Source organism: Trichosurus vulpecula, chromosome 2 (genome assembly GCF_011100635.1).
Source record: "Trichosurus vulpecula isolate mTriVul1 chromosome 2, mTriVul1.pri, whole genome shotgun sequence".
Classification (NCBI taxonomy): domain Eukaryota; kingdom Metazoa; phylum Chordata; class Mammalia; order Diprotodontia; family Phalangeridae; genus Trichosurus; species Trichosurus vulpecula.
The window spans coordinates 1,036,450-1,055,232 of record NC_050574.1 but is presented as its reverse complement, the minus strand read 5'-3'; the positions used below and the strand labels follow the sequence as shown (position 1 = coordinate 1,055,232).

Below are 18,783 nucleotides of genomic sequence, written 5' to 3'. Positions count from 1 at the left end.
TGCGTGTCTCCTTGGGCAGCTGCCCTCTGGCAAGATGGCGATCCGGGACTCACCAGCGTTTCTGCGCCTGCGCCTTGGCTGCCGGATGCGGGCTGGGGGGTGTGTGGGGCTTCAGTCTCCAACGCACGCGCAGTCTCTAAGCTTGTGTCCCACGTGTCAATAGAAGCAAGAGCCTGAACTTTCCGGAGTGCTCGGCGCGCGTGCGCACAGTCATCGCTTGTTAGCTGGCGACCCGGAAGCAGTCGCGGCCCATATAAAATCCGAGACCCCCGCGGGCGCGGCCTCTTTCCTGTTCCGGCGCCTGAGCGAGGCGCGTGGAGCGAGCGCGGCCGTGATTCTGAGCCCCCGTGCCCGGCGTCCAGAGACCTTCTCCGGCCCCCAGAGCCGACCGAGAACCGAGCGAGTGAGTGCAGACCTCCGCGCCTTTGCTCGGCGTCTGCCGCTCCTTGTGTGCCCCCTCCCCCAACGCACCTTGTGCACGGGGGAAACTGAGGCGGGAGCGAAACTGCCTGTAGGGCGGGCGGGGGAGGGGCGGGAGGCCTCGTTGGGCCAAGTCCGGCTTTGGTTCTCTAGTCCGTCAGCGGCTGTGCTGGGGGGAGGGTCTCCCCGGGGGCGCTGGAGGGGAGAGGAGGGGGCCGTCTTAACACCGGAAAGACTGCTTCTCCAACAGGTGGGGGAAGGGCATTGCCACATTAGAAGGGCCACCCCATAATTTGTCCTCTAACTGTAAGAGAAGGAAGAAGAGAGCATTGCCACACTGAAAGGGCTTCCCTAGGTGGGGGTAGAGGGCGTTTGGAAGGATATCCCGTTTACATGGGGGGAGAGGACGCTTTCACACTGGGAGAACCTCCCCATGCTATCTCTTGTGTTTGGGGGCAGCAGGGCATCTCCACACTGGAAGCATTGCTCCCCCAATTATCCCCCTGTGGATGGAGGGGGAGGGGGCATTTCTACACTGGAGGAACCTCCCCATGCTATGTCTTCTGTGGCTGGGGGGGAGAGTGCATCTCCACACTGGTGGGATTGCTCCCCCAATTAGCACCCTGTGGATGGAAGGGGGGCATTTCTACACTGGAATGACTACCCCCTTACGTGGGGGGAAAGGGCACCTTCATACTTGAAAGACTGCTCCAATAATCCACCTGTGGATGGAGCAGGGCATTGCCACACTGGAAGAACCTCCACATGCTTCCTCATCTGTGGCTGGAAGGGGGGGGGATGGGCAACTCCACACTGCATACGCTGCTCCCATCCTCACCAGGCCAGGCCCTGACTGACCCCACCCCTCTTCCCCCAGCATGACTGAGTGGGAGACAGCGGCGCCAGCTGTGGCTGAGACCCCTGACATCAAGCTGTTTGGCAAGTGGAGCACGGACGACGTGCAGATCAATGACATCTCCCTGCAGGTGAGGTTGGGGAGGGGTCTCTGGGTGCTCCCCTGGAGACCTTCCCACAGCCAGCTGTTTTAGGGATGTCCTTGCTGGTCCTCTCACCCACATTTCCCGTTGCCCCTCCATAACCTCAAAACCAGCAGCTGTTGAAGAATCTGGGGGCTCCTGGGGCTGCTCTGGCCAGCCCCCACATGACCCCAGGGACCCCATTTCTGCCTCCCCCACCAGGATTACATTGCGGTGAAGGAGAAGTATGCCAAGTACCTGCCCCACAGCGCGGGGCGCTACGCAGCCAAGCGCTTTCGCAAGGCCCAGTGCCCCATCGTGGAGCGCCTCACCAACTCCATGATGATGCACGGCCGGAACAACGGCAAGAAGCTCATGACCGTGCGCATTGTCAAGCATGCCTTTGAGATCATCCACCTGCTCACCGGAGAGGTGAGGGGGTGTCGTTGGGCTGGTCACCGACAGATAGTGGGGGTGCTTGGAGATCATTGGCCTCGTCACAGGGCAGGTATGGGGGGGGGGCGGCGGGGAGCCCAGACATTGGCCTCATCACCAGACGGACAGTGGAGGTTCTTTGAGATCATCAGCCTTCTCACAGGGAAGGTATGGGGGGAGCCCAGATGTTGGGCTGGTCACAGGGAAGGTATTGGTGGGGGCAGACGTCGGGCCTGCTCACAGGGCTCGTTATTGGGGGTCAGGTGTCATTGGCCTGGTCACTATTCAGGTAGTAGAGGTGCTTGGAGATGAATCATCTCACTGGGAAGGTGGGGGGGGGAGCCCAGACATTGGCCTCATCACCAGACAGATAGTGATGGGTGCTTTGAGATCATCAGCCTGCTCACAGGGAAGGTATGGGGGGGCGGGAGCCCAGACATTGGGCCGTTCCCTGGACAGATAGTGGAGGTTCTTTGAGATCATCGGCCTGCTCACAGGGAAGGTATGGGGGGGTGGGGCAGATATTGGCCTGGTCACCTGACACATGGTGGGGGTGCTTGTAGATCATTCACCTGCTCACAGGGAAGGTATGGGGGGCGGGAGCCCAGACATTGGGCCATTCCCTAGACAGATAGTGGAGGTGCTTTGAGATCATCAGCTTGCTCACAGGAGAGGCATGGCTGGGAGGTGTGCCTTGGACACTCATCTGCTGAGCCTGCCTGAGAACTGGGGGGCAGGATCTGTCCTGGGAGTCATCCCCCTGCTCACTGGAGAGGCATGAGGAGTGGGTCTCCGAACCCCTGGAGGCCAGATCTGGGGTCGACCAGCCATGGGAGGGAAGGCTGGGTGTCTGGACTACTTCCCGTGTGGAAGGGCTGCCCAGCTGGTGGGATCTCCTCCCTGGATGGTGAGGCTGAGGCCCTTGGGAGCTGATTATGAAATAGCCCAGTGGGTTGTTGGGTCATCAGGATGGTGCTGCCCAGCCTCTGGCTGGTCACCCTCCGCTGACTGCCCACCCCCCTCATTCCGCCTTGAGCCAGGGAGCTCCAGCCCTTGACCTTTGTTTTTGTGGGAGGGGGCTGGGCTTCCCCATGGTGGGCCATGGACATGCCAGCCTGGGAGCAGCTCCTGCCCTTGTGGCCCAGCCAATGCTGCCCTCTCCATGCACCCTGACATACCAACTGTCTCCTGGCTTCCCCCCTTCCTCCCTCCCCCCCAACCCCTGTGTCACAGGGCTGTTCCTGCTGGGAGCCATTGAGGGTCAGGGCCCTTTCTGCCTGTAGTGCCACGCAGCCTAGCTGGGCCTTGAATTTCAGGAAAGGGACTGGGGTTCAAGTATCAGTCCTAGCACTTGGTCCCTGTGTGGCCCTGGCAAGGCTGCCCGCATTGGCATGAATCCATCAGCTGCTGCCTCTGTCTCCAGAACCCGCTGCAGGTTCTTGTGAATGCCATCATCAACAGTGGTCCCCGTGAGGACTCCACCAGAATTGGACGGGCAGGGACTGTGAGACGCCAGGCCGTGGACGTGTCTCCCCTCCGGCGGGTCAACCAGGTAGGGACAGAAGGTGGTGTCCTGTGGGTGGTACAGGGTCCCAGGGATTCCTCAGCACATCGAGCCTGGCCAGGCAGACCCTGGGCTGGGGTTATCCAGGCCGGGTCCTCACCTGGACATCCTTCCCTCCCCAGGCCATCTGGCTGCTCTGCACAGGGGCCCGAGAAGCAGCCTTCCGCAACATCAAGACCATCGCCGAGTGTCTGGCTGATGAGCTCATCAATGCTGCCAAGGTGAGTGGGCAGGGGCCTTTAGGTGGGCAGGGAGTGGGTGGGATTGGCCCCTCCTCACCAGCCTGGCTGTCCTTCCTCCCCAGGGCTCTTCAAACTCCTACGCCATCAAGAAGAAGGATGAGCTGGAACGTGTGGCTAAATCGAACCGCTGATCCCAGCAGCCTCTGTCAATAATAAATGCCCCCTGCCCCTGTCGTGGGGGCAGGGTCCCTGTGCCTGTCTCTGCTGTTTGTGGTCTTGGGTTTGGGGGGTCCTGGGCCTCACACAGAACATAACCTACAATGTACATGCAGACCTGGCCCCCAGATGTCCCGGTGGGGAAGGGGAGAAGCCATAGGCCACTTAGGCTGGCTGCCTGCATTCCCTGCCCCCTCACCCCCAGCAGCCACAAGGACCTCAGCTGAGGGGACAGACAGGCTCTGAGGAGGGGCCCTAAGCTGGCAACCTTGGCCTTTGGCAATGGGCTGAGCAAAGCCCAATACTGAACGCAGTGGGGCACGGTCCTCGTCAGGGAAATGGGTGCTTCCAGCCCATGGGAGTCATCTTGTCCCCCTCAGGAATGGGCTGCTAAGTGCAGAGGTCACACAGACTTGGGGCAGGCTTTAAGCAGGCCTAAGCAGCTGTCTTGCCAACAGCTGACTGTACTGGCTGGCTCTAGGCACGCCCCCCACGCCTGTGGAAGGAAGGTGGTGCTTCCAAGATGGGCATGCATTCCTCACCACCCCCGCCATCCGGGCTGAGGGGTGGGGTGGCCCCCACAGGTGCATGGGGAGGGGGGGGAGGTTGGGTTGGGGCTGGGCCTGGGCCCAGGGGAGGCCTACCGGCCCCCACCCCTCCACTGCATTGGGAGGTGGCTGAACCAGTTGGGGTTGGGCTGGGAGCACAGGGGCAGGCCCGACCTGGTCTGGCCTGGAAAGCTAAGCTGGGGTTAGCAGCGGTCCCCACCCCACCCACGCCCCCTTGACGAAGATGATCCTGGAGAGACCGGAAAACCGGGGTTGGGATAGGCCTGGGCCAGGGCAGCCCAGGAAGGAGAGGAGTCTGGCAGCCAGCTCCGAAGGGGCCAGACTGCCGGCTGCTTCCCCCCAGCACAGGTAGGGGGGCCCTTCTCTGACTTCATCCAGAACCTCAGCTTCTCTGACCTTCCCTCTGCTGGGCTGCTGCCCCTGCACCCTCCCCACTTCTGTCTTGGTGGTGTGATTCCCCCTTTACCTGCAGGGATCTGCCGCCAGGTCACCCTTCCCATCTGCCCTTTGTGTGTGTGGGGGGGTTTCTCCTTGGGGTGTCCCCCTGGTGCCGCCCCTCTTATGGGTCTGTGTCCAGGTCTGCCCCATCTCTCCAGCTTCTGGTTCTGGTTCTGGTCTCTGCTCTAGCCTGGACTGTTGCCCTATCTTGGGGTTGGGTGGTTGGCCTGATGCATAGCTCCCCTCAGCCCACCAAAGGATTTTCCTGGAGCCTGTGCCCATTCCTTATTCGGTTAACTCCAAGGGCCTCCTCCGAACTACCAGACATTTGGAGGCCTCCCATGGCAACCCCGGCCCCCTGCTACTCCTCCCCTGACACCCTCCTGCCCTAATCTGGAGGCTCTCCCTCCTCTCCTAACTGCTGGCCTACCAGGCTGCCTTTGGGTCGGAGCTGAAACCCCACCTCCTACAGGAAGCCTTCCTTGGGTCCAGTGATCCACAGAGCATGTTTGTACGGTGGTCTGCTGGTCTCACCATTTGTGGCTCCTTGGCTTGGCACAAGGCCTGGCAGAGGCATTTGAGAAATGGGTGAGGGGACTGAGCATTGATAGAACTACCAGCCAGGCTCGGTGCTGAGCACTGTAGCTCGCTGTGAGTTTCCCAACAACCACAGGAGCTGGGTGCTACAGATGGAGAAGCTGAGGCAGACAGGTTCAGTGACAACGCAGCTAGGAAGGGTCTGAGGCTGGATGGATTGGAATGCATTGTTTCCGGGCTCGGTGCTCTTCCTGTCAGAGCTGCTGTGCAGATCGACTGGATTTCCCCATGTGCCCTCCCTGTCTCGTCTCCCCAGCTCTGCCCCTCCCTGATAACGTCTCTCCCGTCTCTGATCTAGTGTCTGTCTCCCTAGCTTTGCCTCCTCCCTGAGGTCTCTCCCTGCCTCCATCTCCCCAACTCTGACCGCTCCCCCCCCCCCCCCCCCGTGTCTCTGATTCTTATCTAGGTCTGATGCCTTGCCCCCTTGCCTGCCTCCAGTGGCCTCGGGGCCCGTCCCGTTCCTGGTCCGTCCCCAACTCTCCGGCTGCCAGTTCCACTACACGCTCCCCAGTGGGAGAGGGAGATGAGGAAGAGAATGGGGGGCCTGGGCTCGGCCCCACCGAGGTGGAGTCCCCCATCCTGCCCCCGCCATCCCCCATGGACTGTCTCATCTGCGTCTCCCCCTTCGACGGGGTTTTCAAGCTCCCCAAACGCCTGGCCTGCGGCCACGTCTTCTGTCTGGAGTGCCTGGCACGGCTGTCGCTGGCCACGGTGGGCAGCGGGGAGGCTGTGGCCTGCCCCATGTGCCGGGCGCCCACCCGCCTGCCTCCTCGCCGCGGTCCCCCCGCGCTGCCCACGGAGCCCGGCCTCCTGCCCCGGGACGCCCGGGGCGCCAGCCTGTGCCAGGACTCGGTCCGATTCGACCGGCGACGGGGTCTTCTTTACCTCCGCCCCCCCTCGTCCTTGGGCTCGCCCAAGGCCCGAGAGGGCCCCCCGCTGCCCCCTCCTCTGCGGCTGGGCCGGCCCCAGACCAGGACCCTCGGCTGGGACCGTTCGACTTGGGCCTTCCATGCGGCGGTCACCCTGGCGGTGCTGGTCACCGCGGGGCTGGTGGTCTCTGGAGTCTATATCTTCTTTCTCATCCCCCACTCCACCTCTCACGCCATCGTCCTCCCGCCCCCGCCCCTGCCCCCGGCCTCTCCCACCCACTCCTCTGGGCTCCTGCCTCCTGTGACAGCCGCGGCAGGACCCCGGGCGCCTGCTGGCCCCTCGGCCCTGCCCCCGCTCCCGCGGCAGCCTCAGCCCGTGGAAAACGTGCTCCCCGTGGAGTTGTCGGGGCCTCCGGGTGTCCAAGAGGGGGCCGAGCCCCCGGGCTCGAGCCCCACCGAGTTCCCAGAAGAGGCTCTGGCTGGTGGCCCTCTGGGGAGTTGAAAGAAGAGTGGCCACCTTGCGGACTTCTGTCTGTGGGCGTGTGGCTTGGCAGAAGATTCAAACCCAGAAGGGACCGAGGCAGCCAAGCGGATCTGGGGTCTTAGGTCTCCTATAGACGGGGAAACTGAGGCAGCCCAGGTAGCCGCAGGTTGCATCGAGTGTGAGAAGGGTCACTTTGGCAGCAGCGGAGCCCGGCTCTGCTGGGGGTCTTAGCGTGGCCCCACGACTGGTCTTGGACCCCTGCATTGAACCTGGTGCACAGAGGCAGAGCTGAAATCTAGTACAACTCCCCTTCCTCATTTTATACAGAAGGGAACAGGCCCATTAAAGGGCAGCCCCCTGCCTCAGGTCCTGCAGGTAGAGGGTGGGATGTCTGCCCACCCAGAGGATGAGGGGCAGGGGACACTGAGCCCCGAGTCAGGGGAGATGGACCTATCTGGACTCCTCTGGGAGCCTCAGTTTCCCCATCTGAAAGAAGGGCTTTGGGGGGACCGGGCAGCAGTTTGAAGCCTCATCTTCCTCCCGGAGCTTGCTTCATCACCCAGAGATCTCCAAGCACTTCTCACTGAGTTGCCATGACCATCCCTGACTCCGACAGTGCATCCGCCATGTTTGTGCCTGTCTCCTAAGCCCCTGGCGCCCACTGGAGCGTCTGGCTGCCCACTGCAGGCCAATGAAGCCCTCTCGGGTCAGGTCTAAAGCCCCCTCCTCACACGTGTGCCCCCATGCTCTCCGCGTCTGGTTAGGAGGTGCTGGGGCCTCCTCCAGGGCCAGACCCCGGTGGATCTGCTAGTGCTTTGTGCTTTCCAGGGCTGATGGTCTGCATGAGCCAAGGACAACTGTCTCCCATCTCCGGACTCCGAGTCTTTGCCCTGGCTGTGCTCCGTGCCCGCACTTCTCCATCCCCTGGCTTGCTCCGGCCCCAGTCCCTGAGGGACCACCGCCCCCGCCCCCTCCCCCCACCGCGGTGTGGAGCACAAGACGGTCAGCTCCCTGGGGGCAGCCACCTGCTTTTGGTGACACAGTCGAGGAGACTTGTGCCCCCTCCCCCATGCCTCGGTTTCCCTTTCTGTACAAGCTAAGGGGTTCTGCAAACCCCTCGGAACGATCATGTTAGATTTTGTAATAAATGCCTGTTGATTTACTAACTGACGGGTTCTTGGCTGTGCCACTACGTTCTCAAGACTCTTTCTTCCCTTCTCTGGGAATTCGGGGGTCTCTAAGAAAGAGTGGGATCTCCGAGCGCACCCTGAAGCCTTGAAGGTCCGGCCCCGGACCACATAAACCACAGCGCCGCTGAGAGGTCGAGCGCATGCGCAGAGGAGGCCTTGGCGCTCAGCCTCCAGACTACTTGTCCCAGGAGGCTTCGCGCGTCCCATGAATGACCTATGGGATCGTCATCCGCCCCTGCACGCCCCCGCCCCCCTCCCAGTTGTCATAGAAATGACTAGGGCCTATCCCCATACCCAGGGCGAGGCGTGTGGGCGGGACGGGGAGAGCGCGCCAGGTCCTGGAGACGCCGCAACCCGAGGGCCGTGGGAGCAGAGCTCTCCAAGAGAGGCCCCACGAGGAGCGAGTGTCCGAGCTAACGAGGGATCCTGGGGACGGAGGAGAGGGCCCGGTCCTCCAGACAGCCTAGAGCGGCCCCGCGGCGGAGGCCGGAAGTGGGAGCGACTACGCTTCCGGTTCTGTCCACCCTCGGGCCAATGGCAGGCCGGGAAGTTGAGTCCGGCTGCGGGCGGGAGGCGACATTGGACGCATATACGCAGGACTCCCCTTCTCTCCTTCACTCCTTCCCTTCTTCCCACCCCCCCCCCCCCACCTGGGAGAAAAGGAAGGGCTGGAGCCTAGGGTGGAGGAGGGGCAGCACATGCTCTCTCCCAGACTCCGTTTACCCCTCTGTCCGGAGGCGTCTCACAGCTTGGGGAGCCCAGCTGGGCCTCAGTTTTCACTTCCTGAACTGTCCGAGCGTCAACAATGTGCATTAAGCATCTAGTGTGTGCCAAGCACTGGGCTGGCGATATAAGATGGGATAGGACTGTCCTCCAGGCGCTCAGTCTAATGGAGTTGACGTGACCCAGACAGTGAATAGAAGATAATTAACAGAGGGATGGCGCTGTCATCAAGGGCCATCGGGGAAGGCTTCCTGTAGGAGGCAAGATTTTAGCTGAGACTGGAAGAAAGCCAGGGAGGTCAGAGTGGAGGAGGGAAAGTGTGGGGCATGGGGCACAGCCTGGGCAAAAGCATTTCGGCAGGGCTTTGTGCCCAGCTGAACTTCTGGCCCCTGCAGCCCCAACCCCCACCCCACCCCTTCTGGAAACGGGGAGTGTAGGAAGGGGAGGAAGGAAAGGAGGTTGGAGCTGCCAGACTCCCATTTCCTCCTAGAGACAAGAGGGAGCCACTGGGGACTTTGGCACAGAGGAGCCCAGCCTCTGAAAGAGTACACCACAGATGGCAGCCCTGTGGGGGCCCCTCCTCCCTCACCCTGGACGTGATGCTGGACAGCTATGGTAATGTGGCCCCAGCACCATGGAGAGTGACCAGGTGCTGAGGAGGCCCCGGAGGCCAGGGATGAGCGTCGACCCCATGCCCCTCAGGACCCGCCCTGATGGATGTTTCTGCGCTCCTCCCTCCCCTCCCATTTGGGTGTCAGAACTGTCCCCCTCCCGCTACAGAGAGGGCAGCAGGGGTCACAGTCTAGCCAAGGTCCTCTGACTCCATGACACTGAACCAGGCAGCAAACTTTCAGTTTGGAGAGGATACTGAGGCAGCCCAGATTGCCCAAGTCCTTCCTCATATTCACCTGGGAGAGACAGTGGGTGATGAGGGGGCAGCACTAACTGACCTCAAAGCTCTTCTCTCTGAGGCACTGAGGAACCCGAGGGTAGGACTAGTCCATTCTTCTCCCATGCCCAGTGCCTGCGGGGGACCCCTCTACAGCCACCCTTCTGCTCCCTGCTGCAGGAAGCTGCTGGACAAGGGACAGGGGCAGGACATGGTGGTGAGAGGGACCTGCAGGGGACAAGGAAGGATTTGGCTCCCCCAGAGATGGAATCCAGGGCAATGGCTGCTCTGGTTCAGAGGAGCCTTCTGGATGAAAGCGGCCAAAAAGAGGATGAATTTGTGAGAAGCTTTCCTTTGAACTCAGGACTCTGTTCATATCAGCAGGATCCCCCTCAGGAGAAAACACACATGTGTGAGAACATGTGGCCAGAGCTTCAAATGCAGCTCAAACCTCGTGAAACACCAGAGGATTCACACTGGGGAGAAGCCCTGTGGATGTCTTGCCTGTGTGAAATCCATTGTGGAGAGCTCTGATTAAATTTTGGCACACCATATGGGAGAGCTCAGCCCTTAACCAATATCAGAGAATTCACACTGGATATGAGGGCTGTGAAAAAGCCTTCAGTTACAGCTCAAACCCTATTCAACGCCAGAGAACTCATACTGGACAGAAACCTTATGATTGCAATGAGTGTGGAAAAAGGTCACACCTACGGGAACATCATCAAATATGTGATGGAGAGAGGCCTCATCAGTATAATGAGTGTGCTCTAGCATTCAGAGACAGTTTCACCCTTACAGAGGACAAGAGAATTCACACTAGAGACAAAAGCTTTGCATGTGAGAAGAGTGGGAAGGTCTCCCCTAGCTCAAACCTGGCAGAATACCAGAGAGTTCACACTAGAGAGAAATTGTTTGAATGTAGTGAAGGTGGGAAGGATTTCGGACTGAAGTCGGTCCTTATTCAACACAGAATTCACACTGGAGAGAGGCCCTATGAATGTAAGTAATGTGGGAAAGCCTTCAAGGGCAGTTAAGGAAACACCAGAGACTTCACACCAAAGAGTGAGTGTCTGAAAATAGTGTGTGAGAATGTTTCTGTAAGACTTCTCTAACCTCATGTATGTGCCCCCTGACACCACAGCCTTTACTGTAAAATAGATTCTCAGTGGCTGGTATTGATGAAGGGATGTATTTAGTAGACCTAACTTCCTTGTGGTCACTTGGGTCTTTCCCCAGGACAGAATCTTTCAGAGCTGAATAAGCAATTCCAGTCAGAGGCATTTCAGAGGGAGCTAGAAGCCAAAAGCGTGCTCGAAGAATGGATTGAATTGCATTTTGCTTCTTATAGGGCTGTTTCTGGATCTAGGTGGGCCACCCTGGGCCTTTTGGGTTCAAAGTTCACACTGTCCAAGCTGGAAGGGAGCCCAGAGTTCATTGGCTTCATCATCCTCATTTCACAGAGGAGGAAACTGAGAAAGCCTAGAAAGGAAGGGCACAGTTAGGACAGAGAGTAGACCTCAAGGCCGGTGCCTTGCCCACTGATGTGGATGGGTAAATTCTGTGTTTTGTCTATAGAATGAACCCAGGATTCTGGAACTCCAGAGCTGGACTGTTTCAACAATCAGGCTAGCAGCTGTTGTGGGGATGAAAGCCCAACAACAAGAATGCTACCAGCACGCTGCAAAAGCATAGGTTCTTTTGATCTGCTTAACTAAGGAAAGCAAGGTTAAGGGATTGGCAAGCTTACTTTAGTTCAGCATACAAATATTATTCACTTAGTTCAGGTGAAGAGACCAGCACACTGAACTTCAGAGCAAATTAAAAACAAATTACAAACAAATTACAAACATCAACAGACAGACCAAATACAGATTCATAGTTACCAACATCTAGGTTCAGCCCGGGAGCTCAGAACAAGGGCTGGCCCAGAGTCACGTGCGCCACCACTGCTGTGGGTAAGAGAGCTCCAAGGAACAGACAGCCAACCCCTGGTTTTTATATCTTTTTCAGGGTCAGGGGTGAGTCATACATGAGACCCAAGGTGACCTAGAATCGTCACAAAGAGGCGACTTAAACCCACGTGGTCTAAGAGCCTCTGATGACCCAAACCTATCACTCAAACTCATGTGTAAAACTAGGCCCTCCCCTGAGTTAGCCCCACCTTGGGCCCCACTTTGGTTACCAATTCATACCCACATAGGTTTTACACCTAATAGGAGTTTGGGCCTGGGTCATAGCACCTAGTAAGGCTCAATGAAATACACTGAATTATTCAAAGGGAACAAAAGCCAAACTCTTCAAGGGCACTTGGTGAACTAAGTGTTAAGAGCCCATTTTGCTTACCAACACACAGAGAAGGAGGACCTTGTCCAGGCAAGCAAGGGCACTCATCCCCCCATTTTACACATGAAGACATAGAGGGGCAGACATGATCCCACAGTGAGGGTCCTGAGGCCAATTTACAACCTTGTTTTCCTGACATCAAGTCCAAGCCTCTATCTGCTATGCCTGCCTCTCAGCCCAGTCAGAGGGCCTTCCAAAGACTGCCTGCATCAGAGTTACTCCTACCGTGATTGTGAATAAATGAGGTCTCAGTGGCCATGTAATCTAACCTATTCCAGAAGGGAATTCCTTCTATGCACACGTGGTGGTCATCAAGCCCCTGCCAGAAGATTTCTAGTTGGGGCAGCCACCACCTCCCCAGGCAGCCTGTTCCACTGTAGGATGGCTTTAACAGGAAGTGTTTCTTGAAATGAAGCTGAAACTTACTGTTTCAATAATCCGGCTAGCAGCTGTTGTGGTGTTGAAAGACCAACACAAGCCCAACAACAAGCACCCTACCAGCACACTGCAAAAGCCCAAGTTCTTTTGATCTGCTTTACTAAGGAAAGCAACATTAAGGGGTTAACAAACTTACTTTAATCCGGCATACAGACATCATTCACTTAGTTCAGGGGAAAAAGCCAGCACCTTGAACTTCAGAGGAAAATACAAACAAATTACAAACATCGACAGACCTTGCCTGATTCAAATCCCAACACATAGTTACCAGAGTTTAACAAAGTCCCAACATCCGCGTTTACAAGCTGGAGGGCTCTTAGCTACAGCTGCCCAGAGTCCCCGCATCAGCATGCCACCAAGAGTGAGAGCCCTGAGCAAATGGCTCTGTCTTCCTTTTTTTATACAGTTTCAGACATCATCAAAGTCATCTGAGTGACCAGAACTTAGGCTCCTATGATTGGCTCTGGAGTTAGCACGTCCCCTTAGGACGCTGAGAGCTTCACACCCACATAGGCTTAGCACCTAGTAATTAGGGGCTTGGGGCAAACTTAGGAGCAAAGATCTAATCAGGCCTCCCTTAGTTAGCCCCACCTGGGGCCCCACCTTGGTTATTAATTCACACTGACGTAGGTTTAGCACCTAATTGGGGTTTGGGCCTGGGGCTTAGCACCTAGTAAGACTCAAAGACACTTAATCATTTTAAACCAGTAAGAAAGTCCCAACTTAGTTGATATTACACCTACCTCTCTAGAATGTCCTCCCCTTTTTCCTCCTGGTTCTGCCCTCTGGAGCTAAACAGTGCCAGGTGGTCCCTCCCTGTAGACAGCTACCCTGTGCCCCCTACAGCATCCCCCGGCTTCTCTCTTCACCAGGCTAAGCAAGCACACCAAGTTGCTCCACTGATCATGGTTATAGGAGAGGAGCAGCTCTCCCTGGCTGTCATTGATATCCCTCCTGAAATACTGTGCCCACAGATAAGGTCTGAGGATGGCAAAGTACAGTGGGACTATCTTCTCCCTCTGCTCCCCAGAGCACAGGGCTTCTCCATACATGTCCTCCACCAGCTCCCCCAGACCTTTCTCCGGACAAACTTCTGCCAGGTCATCCCTCCCCGTCTTGTGCTTGGCTTTTAATATTTATTTTACTTATTTTTTGTTACATTGTGAGTTTCACGTTGTCTCCCTCCCTCCCAACCTGCGTTAGAAAAGGCCAACATTCAACACAGATCCTCAATACATAGTCCATAGGCCAGCTCTTTCTCTAGAGGTGGACAGCATCTTCCCTCATGAGTCCCTTGTAGTTGATGTGAATGGCTCAGTCATTCACCGTTACTCTTCAATGTTGCTGCATTTGTTGGTTCTGCTCATTTCACTGTGAATTATTTCCTGCAAGTCTTTCCATTTTTTTTCTAGGATCATCGAGCTCCCCATTTCTTACAGCACAGTAGTATTCCATTACATTCAGATACCACAATTTGTTCAGCCATTCCCCAACTGATGGGAATCCCTTCAATTTTCAATTCTTTGCCACCACAAAGAAAGCTGCTATAAATGTTTTAGAACATACAGGTTCTTTTCCTTTTCCCTCGATCACCTTGGGAAATGGATCAAAGTTTATGTATACCCAGTTTAATAACTCTTTGGGCATAATTCCAGATTGCTCTCCAAAATGGTTGGATCAGTTCACAGTTCCACTGACAGTCTATTAGTGTCCCCATTTTCCCATATCCCCTCCAACATTTGTCATTTTCCCCTTCTATCATTTTAGCCAACCTGATAGGTATGAGATATTTTAATTTGCATTTCTCTAATCAGTAATGATTTAGAGCATTTTCATATGACTTTACATAGCTTTAATTTTTTCTCCCAAAAACTGCCTGTTCATATCCTTTAACCATTTGTCAATTGGGGAATGATTCATATTCTTATAAATTTGACTCAGTTCTCTATATATTTGAGTTATAAGGCCTTTATCTGAGAAATGGTCTATAAATAATTCCCCTCCCCCAATTTTTTGCTTTCCTCCTAATCTTGGCTATATTATTTATACAAACCCTTTTTAATTTACTGTAATCAAAATTACCCATTTTACATTCCCCATATGCTACTTCATGTTTATTCATTTATCCATAAATCTGATAGGTAATATGTTCCATGATTCTCTGATTAACTTATAATATCTCTATGTCTAGATCATGTATCTATTTTAATCTTATCTCAGTAAATGGTGTAAGATATTGGTCTATACCCTATTTCTGTCAGACTGCTTTCTAGTTTTCCCAACAATTTTTTTAACGAAATAGTGCATTCTTATCCCAAAAGCTTAACTCTTTACATTTATCAAACATAAGGTTACTATAATCATTTACTACTGTGTATTATATACCTATTCTATTCCACTGATCCACCATTTTATTTCTTAGCCGGTACCAGATAGCTTTGAGAATTACTGCTTTATAATACAGTTTAAGATCTGGGAGTGCTAAAGTCCTTCATTTACATTTTTTCATTAATTCCTTTCTTATTCTTGTTCTTTTGTTCTTCCAAATGAATTTTGTCATTCTTTCTACCTGAATAAAATAATTTTTTGGTAGTTTAATTGGGATGGCACTGAATAAGTAGATTAGATAGAACTCATTTTTTATTGTATTGGCACAGCCCACCCACGAACAATATTTCTCCAATTATTTAAATTTAACTTTATTTGTATAAAAAGTGTTTCACAATTGTGTTCATATAGTTTCCGGTTTGTCTTGGCAGGTATACTCCCAAGTATTTTATATTGTCTGTGGTTAGTTCAAATAATATGTCTTACTATCTCTTCTTGCAGGGCATTTTTTGTGTAATATAGAAATGCTGACATTTTACATGGATTTATTTTATATCCTACTACTTTGCTAAAATTGTTAGTAGTTTCTACTGATTTTTGAGTCGAATCTCTAGGATTTTCCAATCATATCATCTGCAAAAAGAGATAGTTTTATTCCTTATTGCCTATTCTGATTCGTTCGATTTCTTTGTCTTCTCTTACTGCTGAAGCTAGGATTTGTAGTACAATATTGAATAACATTGGTGATAATGGACATCTTTGTTTCACTCCTGATATTACTGGGAAGGCTTCTAGCTTATTCCCGTTACAAATTATGCTTGCTGATGGCTTTAGGTAAATGCTTGTCATTGTGAGGAAAAATCCATTTATACCTATGCTTTCAAGTGTTTTTAATAAAAAATGAGTGATGTAGTTAGTCAAAAGCCTTTTCTGCCTCTATTAATATAACCAATTATGTTAATAGCTTTGCTTATATTGAGGCAACCCTGCATTCCTGGTATGAATCTCACTTGGTCACAACACATAATCTTTGTGACATGTTGCTGTAGTCTTCTAGCTAGTATTTTATTTAGGATTTTTGCATCTATATTCACGAGGGAAATTGCTTCATAGTTTTTTTCTCTGTTTCATACTGATCTTGTACTTATGAAGTCATTTCTGAACCTGAGTGCAAATTTCATCTGCTTTCATCCAGTTCCCAGCTCTAGACTCCTAAGACCTTTGGGGAGTCAGACTCTCTCATGTAACCAGTGTGTTAGCCATCTGCTAAATTTGATGAGCATAGTGTCTGTCTCTGCAGCTCGTTTCCCACCTGGCTGCACCCCATCGGACTAGACTCCTCTGCCTAAATACCTTTCTTCTCTCCCTTCCTTCCTTTCCAAGTTCCTCTTGTGTGGTGTCTCTCCCAATTAGATCATGAGGTCCTTGAGGACAGAGACTGGTTTTCATGTTAATATTTGTATTCCCAGTGCTTAACCCAGTGCCTAGCACATAGTAGGTGCTTAATAAACATTTGACTGACTGATTCAAGTCCTTAATAAAAATGGTAATTAGACTAGACAAGGATAACGCCTTGAATCTCTCTCCAAGGTAGAAGGGGCCTCCAGAGCACCTCATCTAACTGGTAGCTATGTAAGTCTCCTAGGACAATGCTCTCCCTTTGGATGTCCAAGGTCACCTCTTTGGACAGAAGGGGCCTTGGGAGCATCTCATCCAGCTGGTAGCTATGTACATCTCCTAGGACAATGCTCTCCCCTTAGATGTCCAAGTCACCTCTCTGGACAGAAGGCACCTTGAGAGCATCTCATCCAGCTGGTAGCTATGTAAGTCTCCTAGGACAATGTGCTTGCCTTGGATGTCCAAGGTCACCTCTTTGGAAAGGAGCTTCTGGAAGGGCTTCCCAGCCCATGCTCTTGGGGAGAGGAAGAGACACATTCACTGTTCTATTTGCTGATTGACCTCCCTGCCACAAGCTCTCTGCATTCCAGTACATCCTCCACTCAACTGTTAAAGGGATCTTCACCTCCTCTCCTCATCTCCAGTGGCTCTCTATCATTCCCAGCACCAAATATAGAATCCTCTGTAGTTCTGTAGTTCAAAGCCCTTCCTAGCCTGCCCCCTCTCCCCTTGTAAAACCCTCAGAGTCCGTCTCCCAAGGTCCCCTGGTTTCCAGTGACATTGGCCTCCTCCTGTTCCTCACGCAGGCCACTCCAGGCATTTTCTCTGGCTGTTCCCTGTGCTTCCTCATCTCCTGCCTTCTAAGGAAAACCTTTCAGGTTCATCCTTTATGCCAGTGCCTTCCCTTCCTTGATGATCCCCTTTCTATCCAGTTCACAGTTTGTACATAGTTGTTTGCCTCTTGTCTCCCCCATTAGACTGAAAGCTCCTTGTAAACAGGGACTGACTGTCTTCTACCAGTCTTTGTACCCCCAGCACTTAGCATGGTGCTTGGCACATAGTGGGTGCTAAATAAATGCTTGTTTCCTTGCTTCCATCCCTGTTTGTACATCCTCTCCCCGTTTTGGTGGTGAGCTCTTTGGAAGCAGAGACTGTCTTTTACCATTCTTTGTGCCCCCAGCACTTAGTATGGTGCCTGGAGCATAGTAGGTGTTTAATAAATGTTTATTAATTGACCAAGCGTGAGATCGGAGCCCCCTCTTGTGCTGCTGCTGAGCCGGCTAACCTCAGAGCCAGCGGCCAGCGCTTTCCATCCCCTTAGGACAGGGGCTTCTGTTAAAGCCCTGTCATCCGCCCCCAGCGTGAAGGGCGGGAGGCGGACTGTCTTGGGGGAGACGCCCCGCTCAGCCCCGGCAGTCCAGGCTGGCCATGCGCGGGGCGACCAGCGCCCGGCGTAGGGCCCCCTGCATGTCCCGGTTGCGCAGGGTGTAGATGGCCGGGTAGAGCAGAGGCGTCAGGTAGATGTAGACCAGCGAGACCAGCTTGTCCTGCTCCAGCGAGCGGCCCTCGAGTGGCCGCGCGTACATGGCCGTGGCGGAGCCGTAATGCAGCACCGCCACGGTCAGGTGCGAGGCCACGGTGCCCAGCGCCTTGCGGCGGCCCTCGGCCCCGGCCCCCGGGCCCAGGATGGTGGCCAGCACGCGCGCGTAGGACAGCAGGATGAGCGCCAGGGGCAGCACCAGCAGCAGGAGGCAGGCGGCAAGCAACGCGTGCTCCTGGAGAGCCTTGTTCCCGCAGGCCAGCTCGAGCATCGCGGGCAGGTCGCAGAAGACGTGGTTGACTAGGCGGCCGCGGCAGAAGGGCAGCTGGAAGATGGCCGCGGTGAGGGCCAGCGCCAGGGTGGCCCCGCCGGCGCAGCAGGCGGCCAGCAGCCGCCAGCACAGGGAGGGCGTGACCAGCTGCGGGTAGCGCAGCGGGCGGCAGATGGCCAGGTAGCGGTCCAGGGCCATGGCGGCCAGCAGCAGGCACTCGGCGCCGCCCAGGGCCACGAAGAGGCCCATCTGGGCCGCGCAGGCGGCGGCCGGCACCGGCTGGCCCCCGGGGGGCAGCAGGAAGCCGGCCAGCGTGCGGGGAGTGAGCACGAGCGTGTAGGCCACCTCCACCGCGGACAGCGAGCCCAGGAAGAAGTACATGGGCGTGTGCAGCGCGCGGTCGGCAGCCGCCAGGGCCACGATCAGCAGGTTGCCGGCCAGCGTGGCCGCGTAGAGGGGCAGCCCGAGTGCGAAGAGCAGGACACGCAGCCCCCGGGGCCAGCCCGAGAAGCCCAGGATCACGAAGTGGTGCGGCAGGAGTGCAGTCCAGTTGGCCTCTGGCCGCAGGCTCATGGCTGGGGGCCCTGGGGAGGAAGGACACAAGGGCTGGCCGTGGCTCGGGGCCGAAGAGCAGCGGGACTGGATCTAATGGACGGAGCCGTACTTAGACCGGCCAAGAATCAGGATATTTGGAACTGGCAGGGGCTTAGACATCACTGAACCTGCAGTTTACACGGGGGAAAACCGAGGTCTGGCCAGGAGCCCGAAACTGCCCAAAGTCCCAGGGTGCCGGGACGGAGCGTTGTAGCAGCAGCACTCCCTGGACTCTGAGAGGCAAGAGACCCACGTTCGACACCCAGCGGTGTCCTAGTCTTGCTGGTGCTTCCAGGGTCCCGGAAGGCGGGCGGC

General features: G+C 55.0%; 2 protein-coding genes across 2 annotated transcripts; one reads left to right on the top strand and one right to left on the bottom strand.

Moving 5' to 3' along the window:
* Positions 1 to 279: 279 nt before the first annotated feature.
* On the top strand, positions 280 to 3,838 carry RPS5 (ribosomal protein S5). The gene is made up of 6 exons (XM_036743215.1): positions 280 to 403; positions 1,298 to 1,406; positions 1,620 to 1,829; positions 3,256 to 3,384; positions 3,519 to 3,617; positions 3,701 to 3,838. The coding sequence occupies exons 2-6, from the start codon at positions 1,299 to 1,301 to the stop codon at positions 3,767 to 3,769; spliced, it is 615 nt and encodes a 204-aa protein (XP_036599110.1). The 5' UTR covers positions 280 to 403; position 1,298; the 3' UTR covers positions 3,770 to 3,838.
* A 13,628-nt stretch (positions 3,839 to 17,466) lies between these two features.
* Positions 17,467 to 18,447, bottom strand: LOC118840450 (olfactory receptor 10AC1-like). The gene has a single exon (XM_036747965.1). The coding sequence runs from the start codon at positions 18,445 to 18,447 to the stop codon at positions 17,467 to 17,469; it is 981 nt and encodes a 326-aa protein (XP_036603860.1).
* Between the last annotated feature and the right edge of the window lie 336 nt (positions 18,448 to 18,783).